The sequence below is a fragment of the Loxodonta africana genome, chromosome 12 (assembly GCF_030014295.1).
Source record: "Loxodonta africana isolate mLoxAfr1 chromosome 12, mLoxAfr1.hap2, whole genome shotgun sequence".
Lineage (NCBI taxonomy): Eukaryota > Metazoa > Chordata > Mammalia > Proboscidea > Elephantidae > Loxodonta > Loxodonta africana.
In genome coordinates, this window is record NC_087353.1 from 98,361,680 (window position 1) to 98,382,645 (window position 20,966).

Consider the following 20,966-nt stretch of genomic DNA (forward strand, 5'->3'; position numbering starts at 1 on the left):
ATAGGAGAAGGAAATGGAATGTGTGGCTAATTGCCTCCATGAACAGCTGCCTCCTTTGCCATGAGACCAGAAGTGGATGGTGCCTGGCTACCCTTCCTAAGTGTTTCGATCAAAGATTCCATAGAACAATCCTGATTAAAAGGGGCGGGGGAGGTGGGGGTGGGATTCAGAACAGAATTTCAAATCTTCGTGGACTTCAGACTTTCTGGAGGCATGGAGGCTGGGTGAATCCCTGAAACTATATTGCCCTGAGATAATCTTTAAACCTTAAGCCAAAAATATCCCCTGAAGTCTTAAAACCACATAGTAGTCTAGCTCAACTAGAAAACAATGTCTGCCTTGACTATTATGCTCTTTTAAGAACAATCTGTGTGGGATCAATGGAGCCCTGGTAGCACAGTGGTTAAGAGCTATGGCTGCTAACCAAACGGTCGGCAGTTCGAATCCACGAACCACTCCTTGGAAACCCTATGGGGCAGTTCTACTCTGTCCTGTAGGGTCACTGTGAGTCAAGCTCACTCCACCTTTGAAAGAGATCAGCTGTCCCTCTGTGTCCAAGAACTGCTTTTGCCCCTGGCAAGACCCAAGTATATGTGCATGAGAAAGAGACTCAGCCACACCCAGATGCTTGGCTATATTCAGAGCACACAAGCTTTATTCAGCAATGATGGCAGGATTTAACGAGAATGAGCTGCACAATGGTGTGAAGGCCATTGCCCAAAGGACATCGGAGAGCAGACCGGCCCTGCTCCTTCCATTCCCAAACAGCTCACGCAGGTTGCTCCTGAGACTCCTGGACACTTGGAGCCTGGGACGCTTGGGCCTGGACAGCATCTCCTTCTGCCCCCCTAACTCTTCCCCAACATGTGCTGTCTTCCCCACGTCCCGCGCCTGGCTCTGTTCAGTCCTGCTTCTTCCTTCTCAAGCGCCCCTTGGAAGCAGCCTGGGCAGGAAGAGCACCGTCCACATCCGGGGACTCCAAGTCCACACTGGCTCCAGCTCCCTTGACTGCAAGGCCGTTCCCACAGTTCAAGTTGAATTCATGGGTTGCAATAGAAGTTGATATATATATATATATATATACAGCAATCTGCACTCACAAAGTGGTAGTCCTATCCCCACCCAACCGCCAGCAAGCAGGCAGAGAGTAGGGTGGCCTTGGAATGGGACCACATAGTCACAGAGACAACACACAGAGAGAGGAAGGGGCCAGGCCCAGGAAGTGTTGTGCCAAGTAGAGAAGGTCAAACTTCATTTTCATTCTAATTCAGGGTGCATCCCAGCAACTACTTAATTGATACAAACAAAAAACCAAACCCATTGCCCTCGAGTCGATTCCGACTCATAGCGACCCTATAGGACAGAGTAGACCTGCCCGATAGTTTCCAAGGAGCACCTGGCGGATTTGAACTGCTGACCTCTTGGTTAGCAGACGTAGCACTTAACCACTATGCCACCAGGGTTTCCACTTAACAGAGGGACAAATCTGAGATGCCTGCTTGGTACGTGTGTGTGTATGTGTGTTCATGTCTCTGTGTGCATGGTCTGTAGTTATGTATTCTAACAGTTTGTGACCTTCTGACCTCCTCCTAGCTCTCTGGCATAGGCAGTGCTTCCTGGGGGAGGGAAGGGTGGACCCCAGATGGAGAGCAGATGTGCCAGTATGAGAGGAATGAGTGAGGGGCAGCCAAGGACACCTGGACACCTGGGAGAGAACAGGGAACACACCAAGTGCCAGTTCTGCCTGGGGCATCTTCAGAGGAAGGGAGGTTAAGCTGACTGAGAGGGGCTTTTGGCAGTGGCTGTACTGTACAGATGGATGGATAGACAGATGGCCAGGGCAAACACCCTGTACACATGAACTCTTCCTGTTCAGCAGCGCACACCACCTTTCTGGAAGCTCCAAGCTGGCAATCAGTTAACACTGAGACAGGATAGAGGAAGGGCGCTCACACAGTGTAAGTTTTGACAGACTTGTAGAGGGGTGGGAGGAGTCCATGGTTCTCGCGGACGATTTCCAGGTACTCAGCTGGGGTCTCCAGCAAGAAGGGCCCACAGCACACCTGGCAGCAGCACCTTGCCCCAGAGGGTGGCTCCGGGTTCTTGTCAGACATGGGGGAAAAGTCAAAATCAGCCACCTATGGTGAACAAAACCCCATGGGTCAATCACCCGCCCATCAGGAGCCCCGTCAGGTGGCCTTACGAGCTCAGCTGCCTAACGGCAAAAGGCACAGCGCCTTTCTGACACCACACAGAGCTTCTCTACGCCTTTGGTCTGTCTGCCCCCTTGGTCTCCCTCTATCAGCTTCCCCCACCTCAACAGCTCATGGACACAACTGCCGGGGAGGAATGAGCATAGAAGGAGATAAGTCAGAGGGAACAAGCCAACCCAACAGTTTTTTGCCTGATCTGTGGATGCTTCTTGGGAACATCACCCCCTGCTCCAGGGTCTTGCTCTGACATTAAGACCCATTTTAAGGTTCCTGGCCTGGTCCCCATATCCTCTCCACAGCCCAGATCCTCACTACTCAGGGCCCAGTGGTCCAGCCTCAAGCCTCCTGAGCACCCACCTCCACCATGTCCTTCGGCTGAGTGGCATTCCGCAGGGTCATATACATGACGATGGCCAGCATCACGGTGATGATCGTGGCGCATGGGAAAGCAAAGACAGCGGGCTGGATGCCTGGAAGGGAGAGAGGTCACAGTCACACCCAGGAATGGGACTGCTGGTGCTGAATGCTAGTTCTCAGGAGATCACATCAGGGGAGAGAACCATCAAACCCCACCAGTGATTTTTTTCCCTTAGGTACATGCATCCCAACCTGGCAACCTTAACTAGGTAAATCACAAAAAAAGTTGTGGTGTCTATGGGTCTTAAAATAGGTCCACAAATTACTTGATACCCCTCCCTTCAAGAAATGAAGCTGAATTCCCCACCTCTTGAGTGTGGGCTGGACTTAATGGCTCACTTCTAAGGAACAGCATATGACAACCTGACAACCCCAGAGCAATGGTGCATGTGTTCCAAGTCTAGGCCATTAAAGATAATGTTCTCTTCTTGTTCTCTCTTGGGTGGCTTGCTCCAGGGAAGCCATGTTGTGAGGACTCTCAAGCAGCCCTGTGACCTCTGCCGCAGCTTTCCATTCTCTGGCAGCTCTGGGATCACCCACTTCCAAGAAGTGGCATTTTAGCGTAGAAAAAGCCCAATGTCTGGAGTTAGGCAGTTTGGGTTTCAAATCCTGGCCCTGACCAGGCTACCTGATGCTAATGCTGACCTGCAAGGCTGCTACGAGGATGCAACAAGGGAAAGAGGGGTGTGAATGTGTCTGGAACTTGGAAGGTGACCAGTAAGTGTGGGTCCCTCTCACTCTTCCCTCACCCTCCTCCTGGTAGATACCACCATGCACCATAAGGACCTGTTTCTCAAGAAAAGGCAGCATTGATTACCTGTATTGCATGTCTTCTCTGCAGAACTTGGGGATACCGGGCACTCGATGCCCAGGAGTTGCTGAAGGAGGCAGGGCATAATGCCCCTGATGATGTCCACAGATCACAGTCTGCCTTGTCCACAAGGTCAACCAGGGCCAGAGTGGACTACAGTGTCTGCTCAAGGGCTCACAGGAGGGCCGGGGAGACTGGAGTGGACAGTGACAGCATTGGGTGCACCTACAGGGCCAGCCTTGGAGCAGATGCAGCCGGCAGGGATTGGCATGATCTGAGGGGGACTGGGAATAATTCCTACCCCAGAGGGGAGCACTGAACCAAGAGTCTGAAAGCCTGGGTTCAAGCTCAGGGTACTCAGATTTGACGAAAGTCTTGTCACCTCTCTGGGCCTTAGTTTCCCCTCTTGTACCATGAAGGGTGAGACTCAGTTGGGCATCTATAAGACCATCCCTTAGGGTTCTAGGATCCTACTTTCTCCTTTGTGTAAGAGAGCACTTCTCTGTGGTCCCAGAGCCTCCCCCAGAAATGAAGGGGAGACCCCTAATGATGTCATCAGCTAATCCTGTGTCTGTAAGTTAGTAGCCAGGGCTGATGATGGTTTGGACAACAGTATTCGAAGGGGTCCCTTAGTGGTGCAAACTGTTAATGCACTCAGCTGCTAACCAAACAGCTGGAGGCTCGAGTCCAACCAGGGGCACCTCAGAAAAGTCTGGCAATCTACTTCTGAAAAATCAGCCATTGAAAACCCTGTGAAGCACAGCTCTATTCTGACACACATAGGGCTGCCATGATTTGGAAGTGAATCGACAGCAACTGGTGTTCCAAGGAGAGATGGTTGACCACACTTGGTACTTTCCAAGCTCACATTAGCCATGCAATCAGGCACTGCTACCACCCTGTTAATGTAGGTGGAGGCTGGGAAGGCCAGCAACTCAGCCAAAAAAGGGCCAGGGGTCAGATCTCCTAACTGCCGGACCTCTGCTCTCCCCTTTCCCCCATTTAGGCAGGGCTTGGTGCTAAGGTCTACTCTGTCCTATAGGGTCGCTATGAGTCGGAATCAACTCGACGGCACTGGTTTTTTTTTTGGGTTTGGTGCAAAGGAGTCAAGGGCAGGTGGGATGATGTCTACCATGGTGGACGTGGTGAGGTGTTGAGAGTGTGGAGTGGCATGGTGGTTTTAGAGGTAGCCACAGCTCTGTGATGGGGTTGACGGTGCTGGAGTAGTAGGGGTGATGGTGGTGGAGGAAGGAGGGTTGTGATTGTGATGGCTGGTTGAGTGTGAGGGTATTCATGTTGGGGTCCTGTGTGGTATTGGTCATATGTGGGAGGGGATGCTGATGGCGGTGGTGGTGGTGGTAATGAGAGAACTGAAGTTGGGGTAACATCAGGGTGCTCTGCAAAGATGGTGTTGGTACAGATGGTTGGCATTGGTTGCAGATGAATTAACAGCACTGCTGCTGGTGGCAGTGGTCAGGGTGGCAGTGATTACAGTCATCTGCTGGTTCTGCTGGCAGTGTTGATGAAGGTGGGTGGGGAAAGGGGCTACTAAGATAACTGGGTGGGAATGCTAGTAGAGTTGGTAGTAATGACGATGATGGTACTGTATGCACTGTTACTAGTGTGTGTGGTAGTGGCGGTAGTGGTGCTGATAAAGTTGGGTAGCAATAGCAGAGTTGGTTGTTGTTTTTGTTAGTAGTACTGATATTGATGGTGGTGTTAGTAAAATTGATCAGTGGTGTTACAATGCCGATACAATTGGCTATTGATACCAGAGTTTGGTGGTGGTGATATTGAGGTTGGTAGAGTTGGTAGTTGATGGTAGACTTGGTTGGTGTGGTATTGGGGTTGGTAGTTATTAATACTGAGTGGGTTGGCAGTGGTATTGGGGTTGATAGAGTTGGTTGATGATGGTATTGGGGTTGTTAGAGTTGGTCGTTGGTGGTGTTGGGGTTGGTAGAGTTGCTGAGGGTAGGGTGGCTTGGTGGTGGTGTTGGGGTTGATAGAGTTGGTTGATGGTGGTATTGGGGTTAGTACAGTTGATTGTTGGTGGCAGAGTTGGTTGGTGGTGGTGCTGGGGTTGGTAGACGTGGTTGGTGTGATACTGGGTTGGTAGAGTAGTTGTTGATAGTAGAGTAAGTAGGTGGTGGTATTGGCAGAGTTGGTCAATAGTGGTGTTGGTTGTTGCTGGAGTCAGTAGGGTTATTGATGGTGTTAGTGTTGTGATGTTGGCTGTAAATGACGTTGGTAGGGCTGGCTGGAAGTAGCATATTAATGGTGGTAGCAGGGTTGAGTGGTTTTGCTATAAGTGTGGCACCGGAGCAGAAGGCAAGTGTCACTTACTGGCAGGCCACACCTGGATCCTGTGGTACTGATGAGTCTTGCTGATGACATTCTCAGCTCGAATGCTGAAGCAGTAATCCCCAGGGCTCCTGAAGGTGTGCGTCAAGTTGTAGGTTGTACTGGCCACTGACACTGAGTGGCAATCCCCTTCCTTCGGCGGGTGGCAGTCCGGCTTGAGGCGCCAGCACATGGTCAGTGGGGGGCTACAGGGAGATGGGGATAGTTTTTCAGAAATGGCTTTGCAAGAAGCATGAGCACAGACCAAGTCCAAGAAAGGCTAGGTGGGTGTGAACTTCAAAGTCCTTTTTAGGACCAAACACTGAGCTGTCTCCATGGCAAGGGTCATGGGGTAGGGTGACCCTGTCCTGCCATCAGCTCCCAGAATTGGGAACCCATCCGAGGATGAAGCAGGTGCAGGAGCACCTCCAGAGCATGTGGGCAGGGCCCACAAGACACCCACAGTATACTCCAGGGTTTACTTACCTCCCAAGGAAGTTCAAGGTCACTGTCGCCTTTTGGAAGGCTTGAATTAGTGTGGGTGCCACGATCTGGATGCCTCGAAGGGTTTCTGAAAGGCAGAGTGGACCCCATTAGACTTAGTCCCCAAGGACAACTGTCTTTGTGACCCCCACCTGTCCTCTATCCCCTGTCCAGAGTTCACCACCTAAAGGAGGGTCACAGGTCTGTCCAGGGCACCGCCTGGTCCTGACCGCCTCTATCTGCAGCAGGTACCAGAGCCGCTCAGTGTGAAGAAGGTAAAGAAAGCAGCAGGGGGCTGGTGACCAGGCCCAAGGGCTGGCACGGGGCCCCTGCTGACTCCCTGCGATCCCCGCCAATTCTCCTGTCCTCTCCCACCCATGCTGGTTCCTGGGCCTAAGTGCCCTATCTCACCAGAGCCAGGGCAAGGGGCTTGGGGACCTCTCCCTGAAGTAGACTGAGCAGGACAGTGCCGATGGCACAGCCCTCCTGGCCCTGATCAGAGCATTGGTCAGAGGGCAATGTGGGTGGGGGACAATGTGCCAACTTGCAGCAGGGCTCAGGCTGTGGGGCAGACAGGACTGGGTTCAAATTCAGGCTCTGCCACCTGGCGGCCATGTGACTTCCTCTGTGGCTGTGAGGCCTTCTTTAATCATCAGTCACCAGCTGTGGTCAAGTTGACTTCAACTCATGGCGACCCCACGTGTGTCAGAGTAGAACTGCTCCATAGGGTTTTCAGTGGCTGATTTTTGTAAGCAGAACACCAGGCCTTTCTTCCAAGGCACCTCTGGGTGCTCTTGAGCCTACAACCTTTCAGTTAGCAGATGAGCGAGTTTCCATCACCCAGGGACTCTGCCCTCTTAAAAGGGGTGTAGTAATAGAGGCTGCCTCAGAGGGGTGCTGGGAACTTGAGACAAGAAGACACATGTCCATGTCAGCCCAGTGCCTGGCTGGAGCTGCTCTGACTAAGCCCTGGAAGGAGGGGTGTTCAGGACACCCCAACGGGGCCAGCTGCTCTGCCTGTGGCAGCCGCACCCACAAACTCACCCTGCAGCTTCAGCAAGGCAGAGAAGTCGCCCGTCTTCTGCATGACGCTCTTCTCGGCATCGGGCTTCACCAGCTCCCACTCAGCCACCACCTTGAGCTTCATGGTGAAGGTCCCAATAATCGAATAGTTGTAATAGATCACGGGGTCTTCAGTCACCATCTGGGTCCTGTGAGGCGGCGGAGGGGAGGAGAGGAGAGAGGAAGATGACAGAATGGTATTTCTCTTTCCTGCAACTCAGAAGTGAGTCAAGTGACATGTGCAAGTCAAGTGACCACCAAAACCGATGCTGTCTATTTTCTGCTTTGCCTGCGGCAGGCCCACAGCCAGCTGGGGCTCAGGGTCAGGGGGCCCAGCACTGCCATTTCACAGATGAGGAAACTGAGGCAGAGGAGGTCAGGAAAGGCCTCAGGGCTGAGTCAGAGCAGCTCTGATGTGGACAAGTGGTTCCTGTCCGGCTGCGGGTTTGCCAAGCTGCCACCCAATGCTCTACCAGTGTCAACACCTGCAAGCCCCAGGTAGCACTGCCCACAGCCACCCCTGGGGATCTTGTCAGGAGCCCACACTGTGCTTAGGTAAAGTGACTGCTGTTTGTCTTTGTGCTTGTGTGTTACAGGTAGAACTCCCGGCAGCAGGTACTGTTCACTTGCCAGGGATGTGCTCTGCACCCCGGGGCCAGGAATCTGGGAGGGGCAGTGTGTCAGAGACAGGGACAATCCGGGGAGCAGAGAAGTGTGGCCTTTGGAGTTAGGATGCGCTTGGATTGGAATCCCAGCTCTTCACTTCCTATCTAACTCCAAGCCTCACTTTTTTCATGGGTAAAACAGGGAGGATCATGCCTACACCACAGGTAAAAAAATGAAAACCAAACCTGTTGCTGTCGAGTTGATTCCAACTCATAGTGACCCTACAGAACAGAGTAGAGCTGCCCCATAGAGTTTCCAAGGAGTGCCTGGTGGATTCCAACCGCTGACCTTTGGTTAGCAACCGTAGCACTTAACCACTACTCCACCTGGATTTCCAACACCGCAGGTACAACACGTAAAGTGACAGCATCACGCTCTGGCCTTGCAGTGGCCTGAATCACTTCAAAAGGCACCAATGGTCTCCTCTCTGGGGCTGCAGGCACCTCAGAGGCAGAACTGGTGACCAGATCCCCAGTGGCCCCCCAGCTCCCCAAACCTGCACAGAGAAGGTGCTCAAGTAATGTTTAAAGCAAGAGTGAGCAGATGAAGATGGGAACTATGGAAAGTGCAAGGGACAGCCCACCAGCCCTGGGCAAAAGCTTGGGAGCATCAAGGGGGGTAAGGTCATACCCGTCTCCGAAGTCCCAGTTGTAGAGTAACGAGGCAGACTTGAAGAAGTTGCTCGGGTCGTGGAGGAGGAAGGAGATTTTAAGGGGCGTCTTGGTGAGGTAGGAGCTGGGCCAGGGCAAGGAGCTGTTCTGGGCGATGACGAGGTTCCCCACCAGGAACTCTGGGAGAAACCCGGGAGGTTGAGTCCATGGAGGTGGAGGGAGGGAAGGCAGAGCCAGGGAGTGACCTCGTCTACCAGATGGCAGAGCCTCTCCCTGTCCCCTACCTTTTGGCTGTCAGAGCCAGGCAGGAGAGGGACCCCCAAGGGTCACTGAACACGCCCTCCATGCTGTTGTTCCTGCTGCGTGGATACTTGTGAATGTTCACTGTGTACGTTATATGCACAGCTTCACTTCACCCCCCTTCCACCAGGACCCCACACTTCCGAGACACAAGATGCCAGGGCCAGAAGGAAATACACAGGCTTTGAAAGGCACTTTTGGGAAATGTTTCCAAATGTTAGATGACCCCAGAAAAATGAGCAGTTCTGCTAATCTCATCTCTAAGCCCAATGTGCTGGCCTGGGTCAGGGCCACTGTTCCATGGCTCCTTCTCTAAACATAATTTTTAATGCTGATTTTTCCACCACTGAAGTGGAAAGTAAGGCATGCTCAGTAAAGATCATTTGGAAAATACTGAAAAGTAGAATAAAAAGAATTCCTCTATCACTCAAATGTAACCACTGGTGACATTTTTGAAGTACTGCAAAGTATTTGTGTGTGTGTGTGTGTGTTTAATATAGTAAACCAGAAAAAAAAACCCTTGCCATTGAGTCAATCCCGACTCATGGTGACCCCATGTGTTCCAGAGTAGAACTGCTCCATAGGGTTTTCTTGGCTGTCATCTTTACGGAAGCAGATCAGGCTTTTCTTCTGTGGAGCCACTGGGTGGGTTTGAATCACCAATCTTTAGGTTAGTGGTTGAGTGCAAACCATTTACGCCACCCAGGGACCTAATATATTAAACCCAGCTCTATCAAATTGGTTATACAACTTTACATTGCTTTTTTTTTTATTTTTAATTTTACAACAGAAAGTATTTTCCCCATGGCATTACGAATTCTTTGCAAGGGATGTTATTAATAGTTATATAAATTATTTCAATATAGCCCCCTTAAGGTTGGATAATTAGCTTATTTATATATTATTTTGTTGTTATAAACACCACTGCAATGAACATCTTTGTGTATAAAGCCTTACCCAAATAGAGGTTACTTTCCTGAAGATCAATTATTTTGTTAGGCAGTAAGTTCCCTGAGGGCAGAAACCTCTAGGAATGAGGGAGAATAAGAAGGAATGAATGACTGGGCCGAAGACTCAAAAAACTTATAAACCACTGACGTGTTAACCAACTGCTCTCTAAAGGGCTGTGTTCACTTACACCCTGGGTCGCAATATGTGCTTTACGTGTCCATCTCAGGACAACTCTGCCAGCACTGGGGACTACCATTTTCTGACCCTTTGTGAACTCGAGTCTGATTTGCATTTATGTGACGACCTTCTTCCGTGCAGTGAGGCGGGAAGGGAAATGTACAGGAAGGGACAGTCCTGACCTGTGACTGGGATGACGGTGAAGCCCCTCGCCACAGGCTGGCACGTCCAGCAATTGGCTGCAGTGACCCAGACGGAGACTGGCAAGTCCCCGGGCACATTGCTGACCACACGGATGGTGGAGCTGAGAGTCTTCTCCGTCCTGCCGGTGAGCACCAGCGGAGTGTGGATCCAGTGGAAGCGGTAGAGGTGGGCATCAGTGGGCAGGGCCAGGCTGCCATTGTCCCTGGTCACAAAGCTGGCTGAGATGGTCACTTCTGCCCCCGTGGTGGCAGGACCATCGGTGGTGAGGCGGAGTTCATACAGGCCTGGGAGCCCAGAAACAGAAACTGTGTTTCAGAGTGTAGAGTGGCAAGGAACCCCCCTGCCACCCACTGGGCTGGTTTCCATAATTCTGTTTTACAGGTGGAAAAACTGAGGTCCAGGCTGCTTAAGTGACTTGCTCAGGGTCTCATGTGGTTGAGCCAGGATTCAAATCTGGGCCCAGCTGACTCTACACCACAAGCTCTTTACCAGTAAAACTAGACGATGTCAAGTGACTCCAACTCATGGTGACCCCACGTGCACCAGAGTAGAACTGTGCTCCGCAGGGTTTTCAATGACGGATTTTTTTGGAGGTAGGTCACCAGGCCTTTCTTCTGAGGCACTCTTGGGTAGACTCAAACCTCCAACTTTTCAGTTAGTAGCCAAGTGCATTAACTGTTTGTACCATCCAGGGATTTCCCTGGGGTCTGAAGAGTCTCGGCACCAAATACTTATTGGTGCCCAGTAACACAGACCTGCTCTCTGATCCCCATCCCCATCCCAGTACAGCCACGCTGCAGCAGCCACTTTAACAGTTGAGGTTCCCTACCCTCTGTCTTTCCTGCCTCAGGGCCTTTGCACATGCTGTCTCCACCACTGGAATGCCTTGGCCCCTTCTCCACCTATTTGTCTATGGATATAACCTCTTCCGGAAGCCTTCCCTGCATGCCCCCCACCTCAGTGCTCTCTCAACCTAACTCCATGTTGGAATGAAGGTTTCCTCGTCTCCCCCACTGTAATGTGTGCTGTTTGAGGGCAGGGGTCATCTCCATCTTCCCTGCACCTAGCAAAGTGCGTGGTACATTGTAGGTATTCAATATTGCTGCTGAGTGGCTCCTAGAGAGGTGACAGAGGGGCCAGTCACCTGGGTACTGTGACCCAAGAGGACTGTTCCCTCGGTTGGTACTGACTGAGCTCCTTCTGTGGGCCCCACCTACAGGTGCTGGGGGGACCCAGAAGGCCAGACAGACATCCCGCTGTCAGGGACAGAGAGCCCTGTTTGACTCTCAGCAAAACTGGGAAGCGAGCAAGTTTGTCTCCAGCTGCTCCCCACTCCCTTGCAGCAATACTGCTTGCCCCCACTGGGGACTCTGGCTCTAGTCTGCTCTCGGCCCATGTCATATATTCCCTGTTCTGAGTCCCTTTTCTTCAGGGCCATTTCTTTCTTTGTTTCTTAAAATGTTTTGCCATTTTAACCATTTTTAAGTGCACGATTCAGTGGCATTAATTACATCCACCGATGTTGTGCAACCATCAACAACAGCTATTTCCAAAACATTTTCTTCTCCCCAAACAGAAACTCAGCACCCCTTAAGCAATGATTCCCACTGCCCCCTCCCCCAGCCCCAGGGAACCACTAATCTACTTTGGTCTTTATGAATTTGCAAGGCCATTTCTGAAGTTATAAAGGCATTTGGGTCAAGTTGCTGAGGACCAGTTACTTCTAAGAAAATGTCGGCAATGAAAAAGGGAACTGCAGGGTCTTAACCTCAGATCCAGACCGACAGTGGGAATTCCAGGTGCAGTGGCTGTGGCAGAAGCTTCTCCAAGCAAGTACGGTGTGTATTTAACATTGAGGAGACCCTGGGTGGTGCGAACAGTTAATGTATCCAGCTGCTAACTGAACGGTTGGTGGTTTGAGTCCACCAAAGGCACCTCGGAAGAAAGGCCTGGAGATCTACGTCTGAAAAATCAGCCACTGAAAACCCTATGGGGCACAGTTCTACTCTAGGGAAAGGTGAATGAGGTCGCCAAGAGATGGCACTGACTCTGTGGCAGCTGGGTTATTTAACCTTGAGGAGCCTGAGGCCCCCAGGGGCTAAGGTTGCTACCTGGGGTCACAGGGCTAGTCTGCACCTGGCCCATGCTGGCCCATTCCCCTCCCTTTGGTAGAGGCAGCACTGGGCCAGGCTGAGCAGAGGTGAAGGGCTGATTTGTCCTCTAGTTCTGGAAGCATCCTGCCTGCTCCCTCCTGCTGCCTTCTCCTCCTAGGAGGAGCGTGGGCCAGAGTGAGGCCGGCAGGTGGCAGGGACATTCGGCTGCATCCTAATGGCCATCCAGTGTCTGCAGTGAGATGGCGCGTGTCAGCATGACGCAGATCAGCAGATCCGTTGCCAGGGGGATGGAATCAGAAGACAGCAGGCCAGGGCTGGGGGGGTGGGGAGGGGTGAAGAGAGAGGGGATAGGGAGAGGCTGGGGGAGTGGGGATGGGTGAAGAGGGAGGGGATGGGGAGAGGCTGGGAGGGAGGGGTGAAGAGGGAGGGGGTGGGGAGAGGTTGAGGCTGCTGCTGACGTTTTAGTTGCCAAAGACAGTAGCCCAGCTCACAGCCCTCCCCCCAGCCCCATGCCCCAACCCTCTCTTGCCCACCCCATCACATAGAGGCTCCAAGGTCACCGCTTGTCAACTTGGTTTTCTAAACACAGGGTTTCAGACAGCCTCTGAAGATACTGCCCCTCCTTCTCGGGGCTCTCAGACTGGTCCACGGCACCCTAAGCGTGGCTGAAGGAGCCAAGCCTAGGTCCCACCACCCTACCCATCCACATATACCTTTCTAGATCCGGAAGCCGGGCCCAGGCCCAGATGGCATAGCCTGGAAGAGCCCTGGCCTCAGGGGCAACTAGCGCAGGGGCAATAGGGCATGTCCGCAAGCCCAGGCTTCACAGGAGCCCTGAGTGACCCAGAGCTGAAGGGCTGAACCAAAACTCAAAGGGTCTACCTGGCTTGGGCCATGGGCCATGGGAGCTACGCCTGCCTAGCAGGCCCCCAGGGTTTCTACTTGGACCACACACATTTTCCCTGACAACACAGTATGCAGGGCCCAGAACATTCTGGAAAATGTTCACACTGTCTAAAACACTTCCAAAGGTATCTCTGAAGTCTGGTTCACACAATTTGGAATCCATGGTTTATTGTAGACTTAGGATATATAAACCCCTGGAGTGCAAAGCACCCCAGACAGGTGACCCGAACCTCTATTTTTCTCCTGTGGGTGAGGGCATTGACATGGTCCCCCACCCTGTTCCCAGCTCCTAGAATTCTGACCATCTCATGGGTGTGATAAGCCTTTATGGGCCAGCCTAGGAACCCCATATGACCTCCAAAGAATTAATTCACTTTTTTTTTTTCTTTTTGTAATTTAGAACACATTGATAATTTCTGGGCACACGTAACCCTAATGGACCAGAGACCCAACGTCCAATATGAATTTCTAGGAGGAAGTAGCTAACCCTGAGGTAGCACACTTACTACAAAATTCTCCTTTAGGGATGCAGGTTTGTAATTTTACCTTGTGGTGCTTCTTCCACAAATTTGCATTAGATCTCTTCCTCGCTCTGCCACCTCTACAACGCTTTTATTTTTATTTTCTGGGGGGAAGGGCGTAAATGACAAATGTTGTATGATATTTAACCCCTTGATAGCTGCCACTTCCCACCGGTCCCTGGACAACTCTTCAATCTGGGTCCTTCTATTGCTCCTAAAATGCGTCAGGAAGGGAGGTTGTGTTGGTGGCTCAGGGTCCATTTTGGAAACCACTTTCCGAGAGGAAATGGCAGACCTGGCCCCTGGGCTCTAAAATCCCATCCTCCCCGAAGCCAACAAAAAAGGGTGTAAAAACCTCTCCAGAGAAGGCGACATTTTATGGCAAATCGCGGCTACGCAGAACCTGTCTGCGCTCCCAGAAGGCTGTGGCGTGATCCCTGAGCTTCTCGGCACCGGCCTTCCCACCTCCAGAGATGCAAGGTCCCCAGGGGCCTGGGCGGACGCGCCGGCTCCCCGGCGCTGCTCCCAGGGCACAGCCGACCTCGGGTATTAGCAGGAATCGAAGGGCCCGGGTCAAGTGTCGGGGTAACTTCAGGGGTGGGGGAGAGGGAAGAGGGGAAACCGGAGAGGGTCTCGCTGCGTTCCCGCCGCCCCTCCGCAGGGCGCTGCAGTGATCTCCTAGGGTGCAGGTGGTGCGCACCGGGCGCCCGGCGCCACTCCGCAGCCCGGGTCCCCGCTCCCGGACCGTCCTGAGTCCCCAGCCAGCTGCAGACGGGGCGGGGACGGAGGGCCAGGGCCTTACCTGCGGCCATCGGAACCAGGGCTAGGGACAGAAGGCAGGCGAGCCACAGGAGGCAGCGGAGACGCGGTGCGACAGCCATGGCGCAGAGCGAGGATGGCGCAGAGCGAAGACGACGCGGGCGCTTTGGCTGCGGCTCCTTGGAGTGCGGCGCGGGCTGTGCGCGCAGGTGCTTGCTCGCCCCCGCCTCGGGGAGCGTTGTCGCTGAGCGCTGCAGCCACCCACAGCCCGCCACGCGACCCTGGCCCACGTCAGCCGCGCCGCGCCCCCTCCCCGCGCCGCCTCCGCCTTCCGCTGCGCCGCGTCCCCTCCCTCCTTCTCCTCCTCGGGTCTGCTCCCCACCACCCCCCCCCCCGCCTCCTTTCTCCTAGTCTGCGTGCTCCCTCCCTCCCCGAATTCTTGTCCCCCTCTACTCCCCTCCTGGAGTCTGCACCCCCTCTCTCCCCGGATCTGCGTCCTCCTCCCCTCCTCTCCCGGCTCCCGCACCCGCCGGGCTCTGACTCAGCGTCCCCAGAGATGGCGCAGCGCTGCAGTGCCGCGTGCAGGCCCCTTCGAGTTCTTTTTCAGGTATCTTTTCCCTTCTTGACGCTCGTCGTTCTGACATATCGCTGTTCATTCAAGAACCTTGGGCACCTACTGCGTGTCCAGCGCTGGGCAAGGGCCCTGGAAATGCCTCTTGCCCCTGCTGAGAGAGGGGCCTGGGCCCTGCCCCAGGCTTGGTTCACTCCTCAGTTTACCCTCTCTGCGCCTGATTTCCCTTCTTTAAAATGGGGTTCGTGCTTGCACCCAAGCCCACGGAGTCCTCGCTGTCACTGAGGGCCTTTCGAGGGTCACACAATCGCAGTGAGGAGTCACCAGCGTTCCTTAGACCCTCCTTGTCCTAACCGGGCCTCCCATCTGCCATTTCGGAGAGCAACGTGTCCCTCCGAGATGCTGACAGGCCTGGCTGGCCTTAAATACCGGAAGCCAGGGCCTGGATCCCGTCCCAGCTCTGCCTCTGCTTTACTAGTAACCTGGGCAAGTGACCCATCCCACCCTGCCTCAGTTTACCTATTTGTACAGAGAGGTTGTTGGATGGTTCCTCCAGCCGGGGGTGCTGACACACCATAATTGCATGACCTGCATTGGAAACCCTGGTGGCCAAGTGGTTAAGTGCTACACCTGCTAACCAAAAGGGCAGCAGTTTTAATCTACCAGGCGCTCCTTGGAAACACTATGGGGCAGTTCTACTGTCTTACAGGGTTGTTATGAGCCCGAATCCAGTTGATGACCACAGGTTTGGTTTTTCGGTTTCCGCACTCGGTGAAGTCATGGCCCCTCTCTTGGAACAGCTATGGTTCCCCTAAGGAGGGGCCCCACCTGCCCCACTGCCATCTGTTTTTTTCATACTCAGTCTTCAGTATCTGGTGTGTATTTTACATCTCCACTCAGGCCAGGCACATGTGAAGTGCCCAAGAGCCACCTGACTATTGCGGATGGAATTGGAAAGAGCAGTTCTAATCATCATCCCAAGATTTTGTTTTTCCCCCACAAATTCTCACAGTCTAGTCCACATATAGGGTGCACATATAGGGTGCCGTTTTGAGCCCTGAGTAACTTTGAGCCCTGGTGGCACGACACGTAAGCGCTTGGCTGCTAGCTGAAAGGTTGGTGGCTCAAACCCACTCATCAGCTCTGCAGGAGAAAAACCTGGTGATCTGTTTCCATAAAGATTTCAGCCAAGAAAACCCTGTGGGGCCGCCATGAGTCCCAATCCACCTGATAGTGCCTGATAACAACAGATTTTCGTCGTGGCCTCCTTGTGGGCTGGGACTGGTCTGCATGTCTGCTACTTAGCTTATGTTGTGTTGACTGCCTTCCAGTTGGGCCCCTACTCAAGGCAACCTCGTGCACAATGGAAGGAAATGCTGCCTGGTCCTGGGCAATCCCCATGATTGGTTGCAGATCTAACTGCTCTGACTCATAGAGTTGTTTTTTTTTTTTTTTAGTTTTAATAATGTTTTATTTAACCCGATATAACCAAAATACTTCCATTTGCTTCAGCTACTCTACATTCAAGAAAAAGTTTTAGAGTTTCTTTTGACATCCATTTTGGTCGTCTCTTTCTTTCCTGTCTTTTTAATGACCGTTTGCTTTCTTCATGTGTGATATCCTTAATGTCATTCCACAACTCACCTGATCTTCTGTCATTAGTGTTCGATGCATCAAATCTGTCCTTGAGATGGTCTCTAAATTCAGGTGAGTCATACTCAAGGTCATACTTTAGCTTTCGCGGATTTGTTTTACTTTTCTTCAGTTTCAACTTGAACTTGCATACCTGCAGTTGATGGTCTGTTCCACAGTTGGCCCCTGGCCTTGTTCTGACAGATGATATTGAGCTTTTCCATCATCTCTTTCCACAAATGTAGTCAATTTGATTCCTGTGTATTCCATCCAACGAGGTCCACATGTATAGTCGCTGTTTGTGATGCTGAAAAAAGGTATTTGCAATGAATAAGTCAGTTGGTCTTACAAAATTCTATCATGTGATCTCAGGGTCCTTTCTGTTACCAAGGCCATGTTTTCCAACTACTGATTCTTCTTTGTTTCCAACTTTTGCATTCCAATCACCAGTAATTATCAATGAAACTTGATTGCATGTTTGATCAAATTCATACTGCAGAAGTTGGTGAAAATCTTCAATTTCTTCATCTTGGGCATTAGTGATTGATGCTTAAATTTGAGTAATAGTCATATTAAGTGGTCTTCCTTGTAGGCATATGGGTATCCTGCTACCACTGACAGAGTTGTACTTCAGGATAGATCTCGAGATGGTCTTTGTGATGACGAATGAATGCTATGCCATTCCTCTTCAATTTGTCATTCCCAGCATAGTAGACCATGTGATTGTCCAATTCAAAATGGCCAATACTAGTCCATTTCAGATCAGCAATGCCTAGGATATCGAGAAGGACCCTTAAGGAGAGGGATTGACCTGGTGGCTGCAACAGTGGGCTCAAACACAGCAACAATTGTGAGGATGGTGCAGAACTGGGCAGTGTTTCATTCTGTTGTACATAGGGTTGCTATGAGTTGGAACTGACTCGATGGCACCTGACAACAAAAATACCCAAAGTACTATCACTTCAACATGTAATCGATATAAAACATTGCTAATGATGATCCATAGGGTTTTCATTGGCTGATTTTCAGAAGTAGATTGCCAGGCCTTTCCTCCTAGTCCATGGTAGTGCCACTGAAATCTATTCAGCACCATAGTATCACACATTGGTCGGGAATCAAACTCAGGTCTCTCCCATGGAGGGGAAGAATTCTACCACTGAACCACCATAGGCCCCACTTAAAGTAGATCCTTGTTGAATGGCTGCAAGAATAAGATGAATCCTCTTTTTGATGGTTCCCCCAAGGCCTTGAACAAGACTCAGCAAAAGTTATTTGGACAATCATTCTCGAGTGCCCAGTAGGTACTGGCTGCTGTCATAGACACTGTCTCATCCCATCCGCAGTGGCACACAGAGGGGGGATATTTGCTCCTTGTGTGAGGTGACCATTGGCCAGGACAGACACCAAAGACAGCTTTTATGGGGGGATGCCTGGGGCCAAACATGCAGAACAGCAGCTGCAGACCAGTCTCTGGGGCCCAGGGATAATCAGAAGTTGTGTGCAGTCAAACCATATTCATCTGGCTGTGGGTGGTGGTGGTAGCAGCATGTTCTGGATAATTCCATTTTCTGAGTAAGGGAAGGTTCGCACTTCCTTGGTGTCAATTCTTGGCACTGAAAATCTTTATAAAGCAGGTTAGTCTGTCTGTTGGTCTTAGCGAGGGTGGTGTAATTGAATCTCCCTTTGGAAATGGGCAGTTCCAGTGGCCATATTCCTGCCTCAGATCCCCCTTGTCCTGCCCTGAAAATGTAATTGTGGGAGGTGAGGGCCACTAGGTTGATAATAACTACGGATAAGTTTCTGGAACAGGCTTTTTGGGCTAAAACCTGTGGTACCTTGGAGGGGGCAAAACTGAATTTACCATGGCTCCAGGCCTGCTGCAAAGGACCTCTTTAAAGTGTTGAAGGGCAAAGATGTCACCTTGAAGACTAAAGTGCGCCTGACCCACATCTATCACATCATATGCATGTGAAAGCTGGACAGTGAATAAGGAAGACCAAAGAAGAATTGATGCCTTTGAATTGTGGTGTTGGCAAAGAATGTTGAATACACCATGGACTGCCAAAAAAAACGAACAAATCTGTCTTGGAAGAAGTACAGCCAGAATGCTCCTTAGAGGCAAGGATGGCGAGACTGCGTCTTACATACTTTGGACATGTTGTCAGGAGGGATCAGTCCTTGGAGAAGGACATCATGCTTGGCAGAGTACAGGGTCAGTGGAAAAGAGGAAGACCCTCAACGAGGTGGATTGACGCAGTGGCTGCAGCAATGAGCTCATGCATAACAACGATTCTAAGGATGGCTCAGGACCGGGCGGTGTTTCATTCTGTCGTGCATAGGGTCGCAATGAGTCGGAACTGACTTGACAGCACCAAACAACAACAACAACACAACCAGGCCTGGCTTATAAAGCAAAGATGTCACTTTGATGACTGAGGTGTGCCTGACCCAAGCTATGGTATTTTCAATCACCTCATATTCATGAGAAAGCAGGACAATGAAGAAGGAAGACAGATGAAGAATTGATGCCTTCCAACTGTGGTTGTGGTGATGAATATACTGTGGACTGCCAGATGAATAAATCAGTCTTAGAGGAAATACAACCAGGATGCTTCTTAGAATCGTGGAAGAAGAGACTTCATCTTGATTATTTTGGACCCATCATCAGGAAAGACCAATCGATAGAAAAGGACTCTATGTTTGGTAAAGTAGAGGGTCAGCAAAAACGAGAGAAATGTCAATGAGAGGGACTGATACAATAGCCCCAGCAATGGACTCAAACATACCAACAATTGTGAAGATGGTGCAGGAGCAGTAACGTTTCATTCTGTTGTATATGGGATTGCCAGGAATCAGAGCTGATTCAATGGCAACTAACAACAACCAGGCCTGGCCCTTGTCTCCGCCAGGGCAGCTGGAATTGTCGAGACCCCAGGACAATGAGTTGCCTTGTCCAAACCCACAAGAGACCTAGAGTATAAGGTGCTAGGTTATTAATTCATCATGGGGATGACTTTTTATAAGGGTGGAACCCTTAGGGCCAGCCTTCAGGAAACATGCAGCAAAGGTGGCATGGCCAGCAGGGACTTTAGCCCACCAGGGGCACTGGAGAGGGAATGGCCTTTTGGTTGCTCTTAAAAGATCAGGCTGAAGCCTAGTGTCCTGACTCACCCCACGGCAGAGACCACCTGCGCAGATTCTCATGCCCCCCAGTGTGGACATTTGGGGGCTCCCTTTATTCTCCTTCTGAGTGCTCCAGTTGACCCCTCCTGTATGGGTTCGTATACTATTATTCCAGAAAGGGTACAAATTTCTTCATTTGTTTTTTATTTAATAATATTAGTGAACAATGACAGAAAGGGAAACATGATAAATAAGTAAATAATCTGAGATTGGGAGGGTATGAGGGGAACACAGTATTACAAGAGATGGTGAGCAGGAGGAAGAGGGGTTTTTTTATATTGATTATGGAAGGCCTCTCTGAAGAGCTAATACGTGAGCTGAGCAAGGGTGACATGAAGAACTTTCCAGAGAGAGGAATTAGCTGCCAGATCCTAAGGCAGGAACAAGTTGGGTCTGAGGCATAGCTAGGCCATGGGGCTGGGCATGATGATGACGATGGGTGGGGAGGTAAGCAGGGCCAATGGTGAGGAGACGTTGAAGCACTTTTTTGTTTTCTGTTTATAATTTTTATTGTGCTTTAAGTGAAAGTTTACAAATCAAGTCAGTTTCTCATACAAAAACCCATATACACCTTGCTACACACTCCCAATTACTCTCCCGCTAATGAGACAGCCCACTCCCTCCCTCCCCTCTCTCTTTTCCTGTCCGTTTTGCCAGCTTCTAACCCCCTCCACCCTCTCATCTCCCCTCCGGGCAGGAGATGCCAACATAGTCTCAAGTGTCCACCTGATCCAAGAAGCTCACTCCTCACCAGCATCCCTCTCCAACCCATTGTCCAGTCCAATCCATGTCTGTAGAGTTGGCTTCAGGAATGGTTCCTATCCTGGCCCAACAGAAAGTCTGGGGGCCATGACCACTGGGGCCCTTCTAGTCTCAGTCAGACCATTAGTCTGGTCTTATGAGAATTTGGGGTCTGCATCCCACTGCTCTTCTGCTTCCTCAGGGGTTCTCTGTTGTGTTCCCTGTCAGGGCAGTCAGTGGTTGTAGCCGGGCACCATCTAGTTCTTCTGGTCTAAGGATGATGTAGTCTTTGGTTCATGTGACC

General features: G+C 51.3%; 1 protein-coding gene across 1 annotated transcript; it reads right to left on the minus strand.

Moving 5' to 3' along the window:
* Nucleotides 1–346: 346 nt before the first annotated feature.
* TMEM130 (transmembrane protein 130) lies at nt 347–14,657 on the minus strand. The gene is made up of 8 exons (XM_064294821.1): nt 14,579–14,657; nt 10,214–10,519; nt 8,623–8,782; nt 7,309–7,475; nt 6,268–6,352; nt 5,785–5,987; nt 2,571–2,683; nt 347–2,138 (listed from the first exon to the last, which is right to left on the minus strand). Exons 1-8 carry the CDS (start codon nt 14,655–14,657, stop codon nt 1,950–1,952), a joined length of 1,302 nt encoding a protein of 433 aa, XP_064150891.1. The 3' UTR covers nt 347–1,949.
* Between the last annotated feature and the right edge of the window lie 6,309 nt (nt 14,658–20,966).